This window comes from Crotalus tigris, unplaced genomic scaffold (assembly GCF_016545835.1).
Source record: "Crotalus tigris isolate CLP2741 ecotype Arizona unplaced genomic scaffold, ASM1654583v1 scf7180000017801.1383879, whole genome shotgun sequence".
Lineage (NCBI taxonomy): Eukaryota > Metazoa > Chordata > Lepidosauria > Squamata > Viperidae > Crotalus > Crotalus tigris.
Window position 1 is genome coordinate 155,861 of NW_024096646.1, and position 19,378 is coordinate 175,238.

The following is a 19,378-nucleotide window of genomic DNA, read 5'->3' on the forward strand; positions in this document are numbered from 1 at the left end:
CTATGTATGTGCCGAAGCTATGTTGCAAATTAAAGATCCTTTAAGGTAAACAATACCTCAAAGTTCTTTGAAGAGCTTCTTCTTTCGGAATCATGACATCAAGCTTTGGTATATTCCTCTATTTTCTTTGCCTTAAATGTTGATACTTAGTAACTTTTGAGTTTTTGATTTTCTACCATCAGAAAGCAACATTGGAAAAGTAAAATAGCCTGATTATGAAAAGTGCTAATTTGTGCGGAAGAAGCACTCACACAATAAATTAATTTCCCAATATAGGAAATGAATTTTTATCTTATCTGTTGGTCAGGCTTCTTATTCCTTCCAGTCCTTTTAGGGCACAACTGCAACTAATACGACAATAAAAAAAATCTCTAATCATAGTATGAAAAAAACAGAATAAAAATTACCAGTCCTGATAATAAGGGCCTAAGGTTTTTCTAGAGGAGGCATGGATATCCTTCAAACAGGAAGCAATATTCATTGCATATATCTAGTGTTCCTTTCTCAGCTGCGTGTGAGGGAGACAAGTACGTATCCGAAAGGTGATGGATTAGAAACATGAGTAATTCAAATTGAAATTGAAAGGCCTATTTTGGAGCCAATAGAATTCAGTAAGGAATCACCTGCTTTGAAAAAAGCCATTTATGTATTAATCTCACAATGCCTTATAAACGTAGACATTGAGTCTCCTTCACATTTCTAGTCTAAAGGGGAATATTTAGGAACTAGTGGGTGTGCATCTACTCTGTCTTTGAAGATTGGTGAGAGGAAAGAATTTGGGAAAAAGCATAAAACCCTTCCCCCCTTGGTCAAGAAACGATACAAAACATACACAATCTCTCATCTTTGAATATAAAAAAATGTATTTTGCTGGGGCAATTTGTTTTAAGTTTTGGAAATAAAGGATTTAAATTTAATTTTCCCAGATCTACTAAATGGTGACTCTCAAGAAACCAACCTTCACATTGGATTCCCCTCAAATGTATTGTTTTAAGGATATATTGTATTTTGTCCATGAAAAACAAATTATTGTCCATGAATGATCATGTCCTGCTTTGATTTGCTTGACGGATGATATTTTTGCTATCACATCCATTTTGAAGTTCCTAAGTTATGTAAAGCCCCCAATATCTTGGGTTAAGTGATTCTCATGGTGAACACAGCATTATTGATAACAATTATTCTCTTGCAGTTCTTGAAAGGGAATCTGCTTTGATTTAGAAGCAAGTAATATTTTGAGTTGTCATCTATAGACATGGAAGAAGCAACATATTAGGGAACTGACGTACCATGGTCTATACCTTATGACAGAGGCCCCTAACCTTTTAGGCACCAGGGCCCGGTTCCGTGGAGAGATATTTTTCTGCAGACCGGAGGGGCCATGGTTTTGTGTGCTGCCTGCATCCTGTGGATGGGGCTTTGTTTACGCGGCCCATGTTGGGGACTCCTGCCTTAAAACATTCTTTTCTTTCCATTTAACTGTGTCAGATTCTTGGAGATTGCCTAGACAAGTCCCTGCAGTTTTCTTGTCAAGATTTTTCAGAAGTGGTTTGCTACTGCCTCTTTCCTAGGTTTCAGAGAAAGTGACTAGACCACAGTCACCCAACTGTCTTTGTGCCTAAGGTAGGGCTAGAATTCAGTCTCTTGAGTTCTCTCTAGCTTGATGCCTTAACCATTACACCAGTGTTTCCCAAACTTGACAATTTTAAGGCATGTGGACTTCAGCTCCCAGAATGCCACAGCCAGTGTTGCTGGCTGTGGAATTCTGGGAGTTGAAGTCCTCATGCCTTAAAATTGTCAAGTTTGGGAAACACTGCACTACACTGACTCTCACCCAAGTCCTAAGCAAGAAATCAAAAAGTGCCTGAAAATTGTTCCTTTCTACAGAGCTAGATTGAATCTTGTCTCTTCAGGTAAACAAAGTTTTTTCAAATTTCTAAATCTTTTTATACAGATTTCTAGCACTGCATCTAAATATATGCATGCATGAGTCAAAAAAAGGTAATTTTTCTTGTAATTGCATACAAAATTATATGTAGAAAGACAGACCAAGTTACAGAGGAGTGTGATGTTTGTCATAGAAAAAGGGAGTGGATACAGAAGCAAATAATCAAAATTCTTATATACACGAATGTCTTACAATCACAGATGTGCTATCTTCTTAATCCATTAGCTTCAAAAAAGCCTGGGAGCTGAGGACAGTCCAAAAAAACAAAGCAGTCAGATAAGGTACAAAAGAAACAGTTACGAGAAACAGAACTGTTATCTAGGATGAAGGAAGGGAAATGTCTGGAAGGAATGAGGAGCCAGATATCATAAAGATCTGGTTATGCATTTTCACCTTTTTGGGGCAAGAGAGAAAATCACCCTATTATGTTGATTTCTTCAGTACATCAGCCATGGAATATTCACATTTCTCAGTGGATACAGATCAACTCTGCAAAGTTTCTATTGAAACAAACCATAGGAACTTTTAGTAGTATAAAGCCATGATTACAGTCAGGTCCAGAAATATTGGGACATCGACACAATTCGAACATCTTTGGCTCTATACACCACAATGGAGTTGGAATGAAATAAACACAATGTGCTTTAACTGCAGACTGTCAGCTTTAATTTGAGGGTATGTACATCCAACTCAGTGGGTAGGACTTATAGCAGTTTGCATATGTGCCTCCCACTTGTTAAGGGACCAAAGGTAATGGGACAATTGGCTTCTCAGCTGTTCCATGGCCAGGTGTGTGATATTCCCTCATTACCCCAATTACAATGTGCAGATAAAAGGCCCAGAGTTCATTTCAAGTGTGCTATTTGCATTTGGAATCTGTTGCTATCAACTCTCAAGATGAGATCCAAAGAGCTGTCACTATCAGTGAAGCAAGCCATCATTAGGCTGAAGAAACAAAACAAACCCATCAGAGAGATAGCAAGAACATTAGACGTGGCCAAAACAACCGTTTGGAACATTCTCAAAAAGAAGAAACGCACCGGTGAGCTCAGCAACACCAAAAGACCCGGGAAACCACGGAAAACAACTGTGGTGGATGACTGAAGACTTCTTTCCCTGGTGAAGAAAACACCCTTCACAATAGTTGGCCAGATCAAGAACACTCTCCAGGAGGTAGGTGTATGTGTGTCAAAGTCAACAATCAAGAGAAGACTTCACCAGAGTGAATACAGAGGGTTCACAACAAGATGTAAACCATTGGTGAGCCTCAAAAACAGGAAGGCCAGATTAGAGTTTTCCAAACAACATCTAACAAAGCCTTCACAGTTCTGGAACAAGATCTTATGGACAGATGAGACCAAGATCAACTTGTACCAGAGTGATGGGAAGAGAAGAGTATGGAGAAGGAAAGGAACTGCTCATGATCCTAAGCATACCACCTCATCAGTGAAGCATGGTGGTGGTAGTGTCATGGTGTGGACATGTATGGCTGCCAATGGAACTGGTTCTCTCGTATTTATTGATGATGTGACTGCTGACAAAAGCAGCAGGATGAATTCTGAAGTGTTTCGGGCAATATTATCTGCTCACATTCAGCCAAATGCTGCAGAACTCATTGGACGGTGCTTCACAGTGCAGATGGACAATGACCCAAAGCATACTGCAAAAGCAACCAAAGAGTTTGTGAAGGGACAGAAGTGGAATGTTATGCAATTGCCAAGTCAATCACCTGACCTGAATCCCATTGAGCATGCATTTCACTTGCTGAAGACAAAACTGAAGGGAAAATGTCCCAAGAACAAGCAGGAACTGAAGACAGTTGCAGTAGAGGCCTGGCAGAGCATCACCAGGGATGAAACCCAGCGTCTGATGATGTCTATGCATTCCAGACTTCAGGCTGTGATTGACTGCAAAGGATTTGCAATCAAGTATTAAGAAGGGAAAGTATGGTTTATGATTATTATTCTGTCCCATTACCTTTGGTCCCTTAACAAGTGGGAGGCACATATGCAAACTGCTGTAAGTCCTAGCCCGTTCACCTGCGTTGGATGTACATACCCTCAAATTAAAGCTGACAGTCGGCAGTTAAAGCACATTGTGTTTGTTTCATTCCAACTCCATTGTGGTGGTGTATAGAGCCAAAGATGTTCGAATTGTGTCGATGTCCCAATATTTCTGGACCTGACTGCATCTTAGGTATATAAGCAATGGGGGATCCTTGAAATATTTACACTACTGTTCCCACAATATTTCACCACTGGCTATACTGGCTTGTGCTTATGGAACTGAGATACTAGTTGGGGTCTACCAATTTTTTCCTTTACACAAAGGGAAAAAACAGACCAACCTATCAAAAATAGTGCCATCAAAAACAGAATAGAAACACAAGTTAAGATAGGCAAGAAAATGGTAAGCGAGCACCTGTCCAGCCTAGACGAGTTTAAATCACCAGGACCAGATGGATTACACCCCAAGGTTCTCAAGGAACTAGCAAATGTGATCTCAGAACCACTGAACTATATTTTTTAAAGATCCTGGAGCACTGAGGAATTACCAGAGGACTGGAAAAGAGCTGATGTAGTTCCCATCTTCAAAAAAGGAAAATGGACCCAGGAAATTACAGACCTATCAGCCTGACCTCAATACCTGGGAAGATTCTGGAAAACATAAGCAATGAATCAGTGAACACCTAGAAGCAAACGAAGTGATAACCAAAAGTCAACATGGGTTTATCAAAACGTTTATGCCAGACAAATCTTATTCCATTCTTTGCCAAGATGACAAAATTAGTAGACCAGAGGAAGGTTGTAGATATAATTTACTTGGACTTCAGTAAGACATTTGATAAAGTAGATCACAATCTACTGCTTGACAAGATAGAAAAATGTGGGTTAGACAGCATCAGAACTAGATGGATCCGTAGCTGGCTGACTGGCTGTACTCAGCGTGTGGTCCTCAATGGAACCGCATCTATATGGGGGGAAGTGTGTAGTGGGGTGCCCCAGAGCTCTGTTCTGGGCCCAGTGCTCTTCAACATTTTCATCAGCGATCTGGACGAGGGGATAGATGGGGAACTCATCAAATTTGCAGGCGACACCAAGCTGGCAGGAATAGCCAACAATCCAGAAGACAGGCTTAGGATACAGGAGGATCTGGACAGACTTGAACACTGGGCACTATCTAACAAAATGAAATTCAATGGTGAAAAAAACAAGGTTCTACATTTAGGCAAGAAAAACCAAATGTACAGGTATAGTATAGGGGGTACCTTGCTCAATAGTAGTAACTGTGAGAGGGATCTCGAAGTCCTAGTGGACAATCATTTAAATATGAGCCAGTAGTGTGCTGCAGCTGCCAAAAAAGCCAACACAGTGCTAGGCTGCATTAACAGAGGGATAGAATCAAGATTACGTGAAGTATTAACACCACTTTACAATGCCTTGGTAAGGCCACACTTGGAATACTGCATGCAGTTTTAGTCACCGCAACGTAAAAAAGATGTTGAGACTCTAGAAGGAGTACAGAGAAGAGCAACAAAGATGTTTAGAGGACTGGAGGCTAAAGCATATAAGGAACAGCTGCTGGAATTGGGTATGTCTAGTTTAATGAAGAGAAGGACTAGCGGGGACATGATAGCAGTGTTCCAATATCTCAGGGGCTGCCACAAAGAAGAGGGAGTGAAGCTATTCTCCAAAGCGCCTGAAGGCAGGACAAGAAGCAATGGGTGGAAACTAATCAAGGAGAGAAGCAACCTAGAACTAAGGAGAAACTTCCTGACAGTTAGAACAATTAACCAGCGGAACAATCTGCCTCCAGAAGTGGTGAATGCTCCAACACTGGAAGTCTTTAAGAAGAGACTGGACAGCTATTTGTCCAAAATGGTATACTGTTTCCTGCCTGAGCAGGGGGTTGGACTAGATGACCTCCAAGGTCCCTTCCAACTTCATTATCATTATCATTATTATTAATTGGGACAATGATAAAAGTGGTTGGAAGTGTATAAATCTGACTTAGGCTCTTTAAAAAATTCTGCTTTTTTGATCATGTTAACATTTTGTTAATGAGTTAAAACATTACACAAAACAATCTGTTACAGAACAGGCAGTTGTAATGCAAGCCCTTGCATGGCAATCCAAATTTATTGAACTACTGATGCTAAGTCATACAAAATTGCACCACTTTTAATTAAGGCTTTTAGTTTACATTTGGCCACCTCAAAGCAGTTGTAACATTAGGTTGTCAATTTAAATATTGTGGCTCCCTGTTGGATTTTACACGCAATCTTTACACCCAAACAATGCATACAAAGCAACAAGGCATTGTTAAATAAATCTGCAAAAAGGTAATTACTGCAACTTAGGCCTTGGGACCAATTACACATGATTAAAATTACTTCCCACATTCACATCCACAGTACTCGTCCACCATTTAACATCTCAACCAAAACGTTACACATATAAAACAATCACTAACAGGCAAAAGTACTAAACCTGTATATTTGGTATTGCAAATACACTTATGCATGAGCAAGCAAGGGAATTCACAGTGAGAATCTACAGCTGCAGAAGCCCAGAAATGATTTACAAAAAATTGTTAAATCATTAAAAATTATTTTAAAATATACACTTCTTGTTGTAGACCCCCACTGTACACACAACTATAAACATTGTTCCCTATGTAAACAAGGAAAAGGAAACATACGATAAAAGGTTGAAAAATCTGGACATTTCCTTCCCAACAGATATTAAAGGCAATGTCTTTAGACAGACATTATACTGAAAGGACTCATTTTAAAGACACTAGTTCACTGTCTCCACAGGTTTTTTTAATCCTAAAATTAAAAAACTATATAGCTGTTGTGTTAATCAAAGCGCTTTTGTACAATACAATGATGATCCTGTATTTTTTTTTAAAAAAGTTACAATAAGCTACAAATACCAATGAAGCAAAATTATCTGGAATAGTCTAGGAGGCTCTTTGGACTTTCTTTTATTATGCTAAAATAGTGGTGCTTTTAGGATTTACATTATTGTACTCTCCAATAGGAAGTATGGGGTTTGTTGCAGTATACAGTACAGATTTCATACATGTACAACATTGGTAAATGAACAATGTCTCTCACTGGTAATACTGGATGTAGGTTCTGGTTTTACCAGTTGCATACACTTAGATTATGTATATGTAAAAATCTCTTGTGACGCTGGAAAGTGATTAGAATGTGCAAACTGATGTAGCTGTCATCATTTTATAAGGGTACCACCACAGGAAAGTCCATTTAAGATGTTGGCAGGTTTAAGAAAGTTGGAATGCTGGCACTGCTGTAGTCAGCAACAGTTCTTCAGACCTGCGGCAAGGATAAACAACAGAGAATTAGTTGCTACATTTACCTAAATAGTTAAAGAGAACTCTTGCTCTTAAATTTTCAAAAGCATTAAATAGTTTTATTTGTCTAACTTGGATTACCTAGTATTCTTCAATTAAACTTGATTCAATCACTCAAGCATGGGATCCGCAATAAAGATGAACTTGCAGGAGCTCCTTGCAGCCAACAGATTTTATGAAAAAATGCACTTGAAATTCTTTTTATTTACATTATCCTTTTTATTTAAATTAAGCAGAAGGATATTTTACCAGGTCAAAATTGAAGGAATACATCCAATATTGCATTCACCTTCTATAGGATTCTCTTCATTCTCTCCCCCCCTTTTTTGTAAACCCTAATCTTCTAACACAGGGGCCTTCAAACATGGCCCTTGTATGACTTGTGGTCTTTAACTCTCAGAATTCCTCAGCCAGGCATGCTGGCTGAGGAATTCTGGGAGTTGAAGACCACAAGTCATAAAAAGGCCAAGTTTGAAGACCTCTGTTCTAACATATATTTATATAATTAGGAAACTTTTGAGGAGTCAATTTTTCCACTTGCTGGTGGACACCAACAGGTAAGTTCAAACACCAGCTCTAGAAATACCAACCTAGTAATGAAGCTTATTTAACTAACAGAAAGAACAAAAGTGCATAGAACATAAGCACTTCAAGGTTAATAGGCCTGGATAAAAAAACTGAAACCAAATAAAAATATTATTTTGGGTTGTGCTGTAACTATAAGAGCAAACAGCTGCTGGTTAAAATAGGAGGTGTTATTATTTCAAGATAACGTAGCAAGCATGGTACAATAATATTCAATTTTGAAAACTTCAGGAGATAATTATAAAATCTAGGAATTGTTGTGAGCTGCTTTGAAATATTTAACTGCTAGGTAAAATATGACTTAAAATAAAATGCTGCTGTACTTCAATCAAAATAGTCTGTCAAATGAGGTGGGTGGAGGATTCTTCTCCACATTACAAAGCATCTTACATTATTAGTATCTATTCTAGAGAGTTTGGGGGGGGGGCAGAAAGACAAAGAGGAGAGAAAGTACAGTTCTTTTGTTCCAGTGAAGTCCACTAGTCTGATACTGGATATAACCCAGTTGAGAATTTTAATTAATTCTTTTTACAGCTGCTAAAACTTCTAGTAATAACAAACTAACCCGATTTTCTGAGCATTAGTCTCTGCTCTTCTTATTGAAACCTAATTTCAAAATGGGTATCACTCTCATACAAGCAGTCGTCACAAGCAAGTTACTTTAGTGAAAATGCTTATGCTTCATTGAATATCAAATAGATGGATTTTTTTTAAAGGATGAAACTAAAGAAACAGGTCCAGGAAAATTTCCAAAGTATTTAAATCCAAGCAGTTTTACCATTAGAGACTTGTATAAAATGGAAATAACGTCAACATGGGATTCACTTTAAATTACATTTTTAGTATTGTATTTTCACCAAGCTTTACTATAGTTCTAAAGATATTTTGAAGCATTCAAAACAGGCAGCACATTTTGAAAATTAAGTAATTCTTGGGGTGCACTTTATTATGAGCACTATAAATGAACTGATCAATAAAAATGGATTAATCAGAAATGCACATTTTAAACAAATCTAATTATGCAAAAAAAATCAGTTTAGTCCCACCACCTAGAAACCCATAGCTTACAAGTGTTGCTTGATGTTTGGTATAACTTTGGTGGAGAGTTCCTTCATGGATTGTTCCAGCACTAAGATGGGACATTTTGAATGTTCTGAGTTTACAATAGGCCTATTTCCAGACCAGAGAGCTTCTAGAAGGCTAATCTGTGAGCCAAAATCTTTTGTGATGATAAGAATATTCTTATTTTGGAGGTGCCTTTATTCACTCGGGAAAACTGGTAGTACCCACAAGATTTCAATGGTCTAGCATTTGGAAAATGGAACAAAATTCTGATTTAGAGAATACTGAAATGAGAAGGATGTTGATTATCTTTGGGAAAGGTCAGGCACCTCTTTAAGAATGTCATGAAAGGACAGCAAATTGTTAGTCATGAAATGACTCATACTTCTAGGGAAAGAATATCTTTAAAATCTTATAGCTCAATAAACTTCTTTTGTGTTAGCTTGCCAACATAAGGAAATAGGACAGGTTCTGAAGGTTCATGTAACTTAATCTACTGAAGTGAGCCTAGCTGTTTCTCCTTTAGACATTTTTTTTAAAAAATACAATGTTTTTATATATTTTATACATTATACAAATACAATCAATTTGGCTGATAAAAAAAAATTGTTCTTACTCTGACCTACCCATTTTTCAAACATGGCCTTCTGTATAGCACACAACTGAATGTGAGATTCTACTCAACAGTGATTATTCCTATATTTTTTTGTTTTTAATTTGCTTAAATATTATTTATACTTTAGAAAATATCTGTACTGGTATTTAAACATTTATGGTTATAGATAGGCTAATTCTGCTAATGCATCACAAAACAGATTTTATTTTTCATTGTTATTATTAGATACTAGAATACAAATTATGCACCTTGCTAATTCTACTTATTAGTAGAATAGAACAAAACAGAATAGAATAACAGAGTTGGAAGGGACCTTGGAGGTCTTCTAGTTCAACCTCCTGCTTAGGCAGGAGGCAAGTTGTTCCACTGATTAATTGTTCTAATTGGCAGGAAATTTCTTTTTAGTTCTAGGTTGCTTCTCTCCTTGATTAGTTTCCATCCATTGCTTCTTGTCCTACTTTTAGGTGCTCTGGACAATAGCTTGACTCCCTCTTCTTTGTGGCAACCCATGAGATATTGGAACAGTTATCATGTCACTCCTAGTCCTTCTTTTCATTAAACTAGACCAGTGGTGGTGAACCTATGGCATGGGTGCCAGAGGCAGCACTCAAGCCTTCTCTGTGGGCACACGCGCCATCGCCCAGTCTTAGGCCTTCAGCTGGGTTTTATAAAACCGTTTCGCTTTAGGCCTCTGCTGCCGTGTACAAACCAAAAGGTTCAATCAGTCAATTTCAACTTCTTGCAGAAAAAAAAAGATCTTGCAAAGTTGGAATTGATTGATTGCACTTTTTAGTCCCACCCAGTCTGCCGTTACCACTATAGCCATGCCCACCCAATGGGCCATGCCCACCCAATGGGCCACACCGACCTGGCACCCGATGATGCATAAGTGGGTTTTGGGTTGCAGTTTGGGCACTCGGTCTCTAAACGGTTCGCCATCACTGAACTAGACATACCCAATTCCAGCAACCGTTCCTTATATGTTTTAGCCTCCAGTCCCCTGATCATCTTTGTTGCTCTTCTCTGTACTCTTTCTAGAGTCTCAACATCTTTTTTACATCGCGGTGGCCAAAACTGGATGCAGTATTCCAAGTGTGGCCTTACCAAGGCATTGTAAAGTGGTATTAACATCTCATGTGATCTTGATTCTATCCCTCTGTTAATGCAGCCTAGAACTGTGTTGGCTTTTTTGACTGCTGCAACACACTGTTGGCTCATATTTAAGTGATTGTCCACTAGACCCAAGATCCCTCCAGTGTTACTACTATTGAGCGAGTTACCACCTATGCTGTACCTGTGCATTTGGTTTTTCTTGCCTAAATGTCGAGCCTTACTTTTTTCACCATTGAGTTTCATTTTGTTATATAGTGCCCAATATTCAAGTCTGTCAAGATCCTTCTGTATCTTAAGCCTATCTTCTGGAGTGTTGGCTATTCCTACCAGCTTGGTGTCATTTGCAAATTTGATGAGTTCTCCATCTATCCCCTCATCCAAATCATAGATGAAGATGTTGAACAGTACTGGGCCTAAAAATAGAGCCTTGAGGTACCACACTGCATAAGTCCATGTAGATGCAGTTCAATTGAGGACTGCACGTTGAGTGCAATTGGTCAGCCAGTTACGAATCCATCTGGTTCTGATGCTGTCTAACCCACATTTTTCTACCTTATCTAGTAGTATGTTGTGGTCTACTTTATCAAATGCCTTACTGAAATCCAAGTAAATTATATCTACAACCTTCCTCTGGTCTACTAATTTTGTCATCTTGGCAAAGAATGGAATAAGATTTGTCTGGCATAAACTTTTTGATAAACTCATGTTGACTTTGGTTATGACTTCGTTTGCTTCTAGGTGTTCACTGATTCATTGCTTATGTTTTCCAGAATCTTCCCAGGTATTGAGGTCAGGCTGATAGGTCTGTAGTTTCCTGGATCTACATTTTTTCCTTTTTTGAAGATGGGAACTACATCAACCCTTTTCCAGTCCTCTGGTAGTTCCCCGGTGCTCCAGGATCTTTGAAAGATATAGTTCAGTGGTTCTGAGATCACGTCTGCCAGTTCTTTCAGAACCTTGGGGTGTAATCCATCTGGTCCTGGTGATTTGAACTCGTCTAGGGTGGACAGGTGCTCACTTACCATTTTCTTGCCTATTTTAACTTGTGTTTCTAATCTGTTTTGTATGGTATAGTTTTTGATAGTTGGGACTGTTTTTTCCCTTTGTGTAAAGACGGAGGCAAAAAATGAGTTAAGTAGTTCTGCTTTCTTTCTGTTGCTTATCACCTTTCTTGCCACTTTCTCCCACTAATGGACCAATCGTTTGACTTTTTTTCTTGTTTTTTACATGTTGAAAGAAGCTTTTTTTTGTTAGTTTTGACTTCTGTCGCAAGCCTTATTCATTTTGAACCTTAGCTTTCCTCACTTCATCTTTGCAGGCTTGGCCTGTTTGCTGATATTCTGCCTTTGTTATTTGCCCCTCTTTCCACTTTTTATACTTGTCATTTTTCCTTTTTGTCTTTCAACTTATCAGAGTTCTTTTTTATTAAAGTTTTATTAATTTTTAAGAATTACAGTCTTTAGTGCTTAGTAAATATGTTGTCTGGGTTCAAATATTTAACATGAACTTTTTCAATATAAATCTGTTCAATACTACACAATACAGCATTTTTTCCCTGATCCTCTTTTCTTCTCCATATTTCTTCCATTTTCCCTTCATTACACCATTACAATTTTTGGTACTGTTAATGTATACAAAGTTAGATATAAGTATCTTCATCATATTTTACTAGTATCATACAAATAATATCAATTCATAAATCAATGTCAATTCATTAATCAATATACTGTTTTTGTATTCTTATTAAAGTTCGATTTTCCATCAGTATTTGAAATATATCAGTTATGATTTCCTCAATATTAAACATTTATATAACTGAAAATTTTACTCAAATCAATCTTCCTCTTATCTTTGTATTTCCCATATCAAAAAAGAAAAAAAATGCTAACTTAATTCTAAATCCTATCTTTCATTATAAAAGTCTAATTACATCTAAAAGTCTTCTGTTCTTTTAATCTTATTCAAAGAAGTATTTAAACCTATAATGCCCCATCTAAAAGGTCAAATCTTCTGTTTTTTAAATCTGACTCTCGCTTTTGTTCTTTGCCAAGTTGCTTTCGAAGCCAGGGCAATTAGATCGCCCAGGGGTTTTCTTTCTATTTTTGTAACAATTGCTTGGCATGAGGAAGACAATTTAGATAAGGTATTTTGGGGGGGGGGGAATTCCACCCATTTATATTCCTTAAACAACTTCGTTTCTTTCTCCCGTTTCTTTTCATTTCCTGTCTCACAAGTTGTGACATTTCCCTTAACACAGTGGTTCTCAACCTTCCTAATGCCGCGACCCTTTAATACAGTTCCTCATGTTGTGGTGACCCCCAACCATAAAATTATTCCAGGGTCATGTGATCACCTTTTGCAACCTTTGCAAGCAGTTAGTGGGGAAACCAGATGTACTGAACAACTATGTTACTAATTTAATCTCTCTCCCTCTTTCTTTCTCTCTCCCTCTCTCCCTCACTTTCTCTTTCCCTCTTTCCCTTTCTCCATCCGTCTCTTTCTCTCCCTCTTTCTCTCTCCGTCTCCCTTTCTTTCTCTCTCCCTCTCTTTCCCTCTTTCTCTCCCTCTTTCTATTTCTCTCTCCCTCTCAAAGTTCCTTAAAATCCTTAAAAGTTATGCTTGGGTGGAAGACTTTTTCTTTTACAGATGGGGCGGGTGGGCCTGACATTCACGGGCAGGCAGGATCCCGCCTGCCGAGCCGCCGCCTCCCCATCGCCCTCCACGCCAGCCGGCTCCCTTGCCAGACCTCCCAGCTGACATGTGCAAGTTTGGGGGTCGCCAGCTGACGGGCGCAGAGTTAAGCGCTGCAGCGGTCTCCCCTTCGCCTTCCTCACCGGCCAAAGCGTTGCCGGACGTTCCAGTTGATGGGCACAGGTCCGGGGGTAGCCAGCTGATGGGCGCAGGAGGTCGGTGCCGTGGCAGCCTCCAAGCCGCCTGCTTCTTAGGCTGGAGCAGTTGCCAGGGCTTGCATGGTTGCCAGCAGCGGGGAGCGAGTCAGCGGCCATTGGGGACCATACCAGCGGTCCTGTGCCATTGAGGCTTGAGGCACGGAGGCGCGGGACACGGAGCGGCGCGGTGCCATGGGAGGCAGCAGGACAGGGGGGAGGGGTTACCTACATCCTGCCAGCCAAACTCTGGAAGCCTGCCTGAATGAAGAATTTTAGGGGGTGTTGAAAGGGAGACAGACTGAGGACTGTATTAAGACTATAGATGACTGCGTAAGGAGAGCGGAAGGGAGGCGAATTTGGGGTGGAGCAGAAAACACGGGGGAAGGCGTTAGGAAATAAGCACCAAGGTACATGGTTCCTTGCAAGGGATTCCCGAGTGTTCCGTAATTGTTTTTCCTCTCTCCTCTGTGCGAGAAAAACTTTTGTGGTGTAAATCTGAAACCAGGTGTTCCTTTGAGGTAGCACAGGAGATCCTTGGGAAAGGCGAGTAGAAGCTTGGCGTTTCCTCTCTCCCAATCTCCTTCCTCTTCTTCACCCCCTTCCCCGGCCTGCCTGCGATCTGAGCTCGCGGCTCCGTGGCTTTTCTTTGCTTAGCTTAGCCAAGCTTTCTTCCGCCTGCCCCGTTCCCGGGAGCACTGAGGAGGTATGGCAGAAACACATGAATTGGGATTGTGGCGCCCTTGGGAAGCTGATCATGCTTTGAACTTTAGGAGAGGAGGAGTCCCTTCCTCCTTTCCTCCCTCTCTCCCTGTCAAGCCCCCACGGGCTCGACATGAATGGGCAGGGGAGGGGTCGAGGACAACGTGCGGGGCGGCAAAGGACACCAGTGGCCGGCGCTGTTCTACCTGGCAGCGTGGGTGCCGGCTCCGTGGGCATCCCGACCAACAGCTGAGCAGCTCTGACTTCTGGCCGCCGAACAGCTGAGTTCTCTGGGAGGCAACGTGAGGCCCTGAGGGGTATCGCAAGCCCGTGGGTGGGGGTGAGAAGGAAAAGAAGGTGGAAGAGAGTAAGGCTGCAACAGAGAGAGCAGTGTCTCGGTTCCTAAGACCATCGGAAATATGTGTTTTCTGATGGTCTTAGGCGACCCCTGTGAAAGGGTCCTTTGACCCCCCAAAAGGGTTGCAACCCACAGGTTGAGAACCGCTGCTTAACAGCTCTATATTCCTTTTTTAAACATCTTTTTCCTTGCCATCAGATATATTTTGCAGACCTAAGGGGTAAAAGGTCTTTTGCATTTTCGTTGTTATAGCTAAGTCTTGCAGTTCTTTTATCTGTTCCATCTCTAAATCCATTTCCTGTTTCATCTTCTAATTTTTTGATTTTTTCATACTTTGTGTTCGTTATCTGGGAGCTTTCTAGTTTTAGATTTAATTTGAAGATTTGCTCATTTATAGTCTAAATTGTTTTTAGTCTCATTATGATTTCTTTTTATATCCTCTTTGCATTCAACAATTGTTTGGTGAATTAATTATCGCATAGAATATATTTCTTTCTGAAAGAGGTTTGCTTTTTCTTGGGGCTTTCCGGGGTTCGAACAGAGAGACCACCATCTCTCCATGATCAACAAGGCACCCTTCCTTCCTCATCGCCTCTTTGGGGTAACGTTAGGCCCTTTTCAGGGCTCCCTAGCAGGGCAAAATCAGGCGTGGAAGGCAGAGCCTTGCCTTCCTGCGTCCATCTTGCTGCGACGCAAAACCAGAAGTCTCTTATCAGAGAGCTCTTTATGCAGCCATGTTGGTTTCTTTTGAGAGCTGTTATTTTTCTTCATTGGTATTGTGCTAGACTGGGCTTTTATAATTTCATTTTTCAAAATTTCCCAAGCTTCTTGAGTTGTTTTCCCCTTGAGCATTCTGATCTATGGAATCCTTCCCAAGCTCTAAGTTTATTGAAATTAGTTCTCTTAAAGTCCAAGACTCTAGTTTGACTATGTTCTATTGCTTGTGCTTGCATAATGTTGAATTCCAATATTGCATGATCACTCCCCCCTAAGGTTCCTGTGGCTTCAACACCTTCTATCATTTCATCTCTGTTAGTGAGAATTAAGTCCAATATGGCTGACTCCTAGTTTCCTTCTCTACTTTTTGGTAGACAAAGTTGTCTGCTAGGTTTCTCAGGAATCTGTTTGATCTTCCACTTGGTGCAGAGTTTGTCTTCCAGTTGATGTCAGGGTAGTTAAAGTCCCCCATTACTATTGTGATGTGCTTCCTACATACCTTAGTTAACTGACTAGCAAAAAGTTCATTTATTTCCATAGGTGACCTATAGTATACACCTATGGTAATGTCATTCCCTCCCCCTTTATATTGACCCAAAAGCATTCAAGACAGTTTTCATCATTGTTGTGCTCTATTTTGATAGAGATGTAGTTATTATTTGGTCTGTTTCTTTTAAATAATTTAAATCCTTTTAGCAGTATGTTCCATTTGTCGGTTTCATCCCACCAGGTTTCTGTAATGGCAACAATATCATATCTGCCTTCATTTAATTGAATTTCTAATCCACCCTGTTTATTGCTCATACTCTGTGTGTTGGTATATAGACATTTGAGTCCTTTATGACTAACCCTGTGTTTACTTTTTACATAACCTGTGTGATGCCTAAGTTCCCGTACTTCTTCCTGTTTGATTAGTCTTGGTATGGCACTTACTATTAGAAGCTTGATTTTGCTTGACAGCAAGGTTGATATTCTTATCTGCACAAACATCTATGTTACAGGCACTGATAATCCTATTAGCTTTAGATTGCTGGGGACAGAAATGTTCTATTATCAATTAACTCCCTGTCCCCATTGTTTAGTTTAAATATATGGTTTGTTGCACAGTCAACCAAATGTTCAGATTGGTTTTGGCCTTTTTATCCACCTATCAAATCCTTCCCAAGGACATGACATAGGCAGATGTTCATGTCTGATGAACTTAGAGGTACCATCGCACAATGTAAGCTGTTCCGAGTGAAGCTCCCTTTGGCAATTGACTGATGGTGAATTTGTCAATGTCGGTGGTATTCAAGTGGTGCTTCTGTTGTTTTGGGATTGCAACCAAGGAGTCTATTACTATAGATACATATAGGAAGCATATTGTTATTTAAATGATTAGAAATACTTCAAGAAGGATTTAAAGAAATCGATAGACTATTTATAATTTATCACGAGAAGTAACTTTTACAATAGGCTATGCTCCACTTGCAATCTTACCTGGCTCAGTGCTACAGTACATACATGTATTAAAGTAACTGACATGATGACTTTTTGCGTGCTTTTCCAGGCACAGGAGTTTTTCTGTTAATTTGTCGCACAAGGTCATAAAAGATCTGAACCCACCAGGTTTCTGTAATGGCAACAATATCATATCTGCCTTCATTTAATTGAATTTCTAATCCACCCTGTTTATTGCTCATACTCTGTGTGTTGGTATATAGACATTTGAGTCCTTTATGACTAACCCTGTGTTTACTTTTTACATAACCTGTGTGATGCCTAAGTTCCCGTACTTCTTCCTGTTTGATTAGTCTTGGTATGGCACTTACTATTAGAAGCTTGATTTTGCTTGACAGCAAGGTTGATATTCTTATCTGCACAAACATCTATGTTACAGGCACTGATAATCCTATTAGCTTTAGATTGCTGGGGACAGAAATGTTCTATTATCAATTAACTCCCTGTCCCCATTGTTTAGTTTAAATATATGGTTTGTTGCACAGTCAACCAAATGTTCAGATTGGTTTTGGCCTTTTTATCCACCTATCAAATCCTTCCCAAGGACATGACATAGGCAGATGTTCATGTCTGATGAACTTAGAGGTACCATCGCACAATGTAAGCTGTTCCGAGTGAAGCTCCCTTTGGCAATTGACTGATGGTGAATTTGTCAATGTCGGTGGTATTCAAGTGGTGCTTCTGTTGTTTTGGGATTGCAACCAAGGAGTCTATTACTATAGATACATATAGGAAGCATATTGTTATTTAAATGATTAGAAATACTTCAAGAAGGATTTAAAGAAATCGATAGACTATTTATAATTTATCACGAGAAGTAACTTTTACAATAGGCTATGCTCCACTTGCAATCTTACCTGGCTCAGTGCTACAGTACATACATGTATTAAAGTAACTGACATGATGACTTTTTGCGTGCTTTTCCAGGCACAGGAGTTTTTCTGTTAATTTGTCGCACAAGGTCATAAAAGATCTGTAAATAAGAATGAATTTCATTTAATACAGAAGTTAAATCTGTTATAGATATCTTGTAAAGCATTAAGCTGAATTCTGATTAGCCTCAGTAGCAGTCCCATTTCACTTATGTAACATTTTAAATTTTTTGTTACAGTGAAACAGGGACATGTTCATGTCTACCTCATTTACTCCCCTTATTTACAATAAAAATATGCTGCAATGCACCATTTGTGCAATTATGAAATCCTAAGTGTTGCACAAGGGAATAAACCTACTATAAAATTATATAGCACTGTATTACAATTATGATACTTATTTGAGAAATTTATTTTCAAGAAATTTAGTCATCAATTGCCTGCCTTTTTCAATAAACTTCCTAACATACGGTTTCTAGAAGAGTATGTTTGAAAATTAACCTTTCCAAGATATCCTTTTTTGTTTAAAGAATTCCAATACCCAATGTGAATGTTCTCTGAGAAATATGGGGTAAAATAATACATGCAAGTGATAATTTTTAAATTAAATCTCCGAACTGAAACAGCATTTGCCAAGTGTGCTAACTACTAAGAAAAAAAATCTTTAAAAAAAATTCAGAAGCATGGTTATTACATTGTGTGTCTCTTGACTGTTGTTGAGGATTACTATTTTACTTATGAAGTGAAATCATAACTGCACTACAAAAATATTATCTATAATCCTTAAAAGAAAAATAGTAGCTACCGTATTTTCCGGCATATAGGACGACGGGGCATATAAGACGACCCCCAACTTTTGAGAAGATTTTCATGAAAGTCGTCTTATACACTGGAAAATACGGGTACTTTAACTTTCACCCCAATGGGACTAGCTGGCCCCTCTCGTTCCAGTGGAAGCCTGCCAGACCGCTTCCGGGACGACACCCCGCGGGTAGATCGCTCTGTCATCTGCGCAGTGAGAGCACCAACCACGGCAGCAGGTTGCCAAAGCAGCGACCGAGCACAGAGGAAACGCTGAGCGTCTGTCCGTCGGGGTCCCAGGGCTTCTGGCGCTCAGCGCGACGGTACCTGGTGTGGTCAACCCCAAGGAAGCTGCGCCCTCTGCGCAGCCCGCCGGCTCCCATCAGCTGCTCCTGCCGCCCACCCGAGCAAAGGCTGGTGGCGGGGGGGTTCCCCGGGGAGGAAAAGCCCCGCTCACACCGCCTCCCTCCACCGCCCTAGACTGGGAGGGGCAGGATCCCAGCCTGAGGGGCGGACGTTTCTGCGAAATCGCTGGCTTTCTGCGAGTGCTGAGCAGCACTTCGGCAGCAAGGGGGGGCGGAGGCACTTCTTCTCGGGAAGCCCTTGCCCCTGACCCAACACGGGCATTCTTACTCAGCTGGCTCTCCGCCAGCGCTCCTCTCCCGCCATTGGTCTGCCAACGCTCCAACCTCGCCCCTTCCTCCCGGCTGTTTCTCGGAGGGACACTTTTCTAGGGCTATTTGGCTGCGTGGGTCACTTAAACTCTCATCCGGACAGCCAATCCCCGTGCCAAGGGGTGAGGAGCATGGGGCGCAGGATACGGGGAACTTGCTTTGA

At 40.1% G+C, this 19,378-nt stretch overlaps 1 protein-coding gene across 8 annotated transcripts in view; it reads right to left on the reverse strand.

Moving 5' to 3' along the window:
* Window positions 1–6,053: 6,053 nt before the first annotated feature.
* RAP1B (RAP1B, member of RAS oncogene family) overlaps window positions 6,054–19,378 on the reverse strand; it is an 80,850-nt gene continuing 67,525 nt past the window's right edge. For 7 of the 8 annotated variants that reach the window (XM_039342682.1, XM_039342680.1, XM_039342681.1 and 4 more), the window contains 2 exons: window positions 17,726–17,841; window positions 6,054–7,292 (listed from right to left, as the gene is read on the reverse strand). In XM_039342682.1, coding sequence (XP_039198616.1) covers window positions 17,755–17,841 — 87 coding nt within the window. In that variant the 3' untranslated portion in view covers window positions 6,054–7,292; window positions 17,726–17,754. The remainder of the gene's footprint in view (window positions 7,293–17,725; window positions 17,842–19,378) is intronic. The other variant, XM_039342685.1, reaches the window with a different exon arrangement.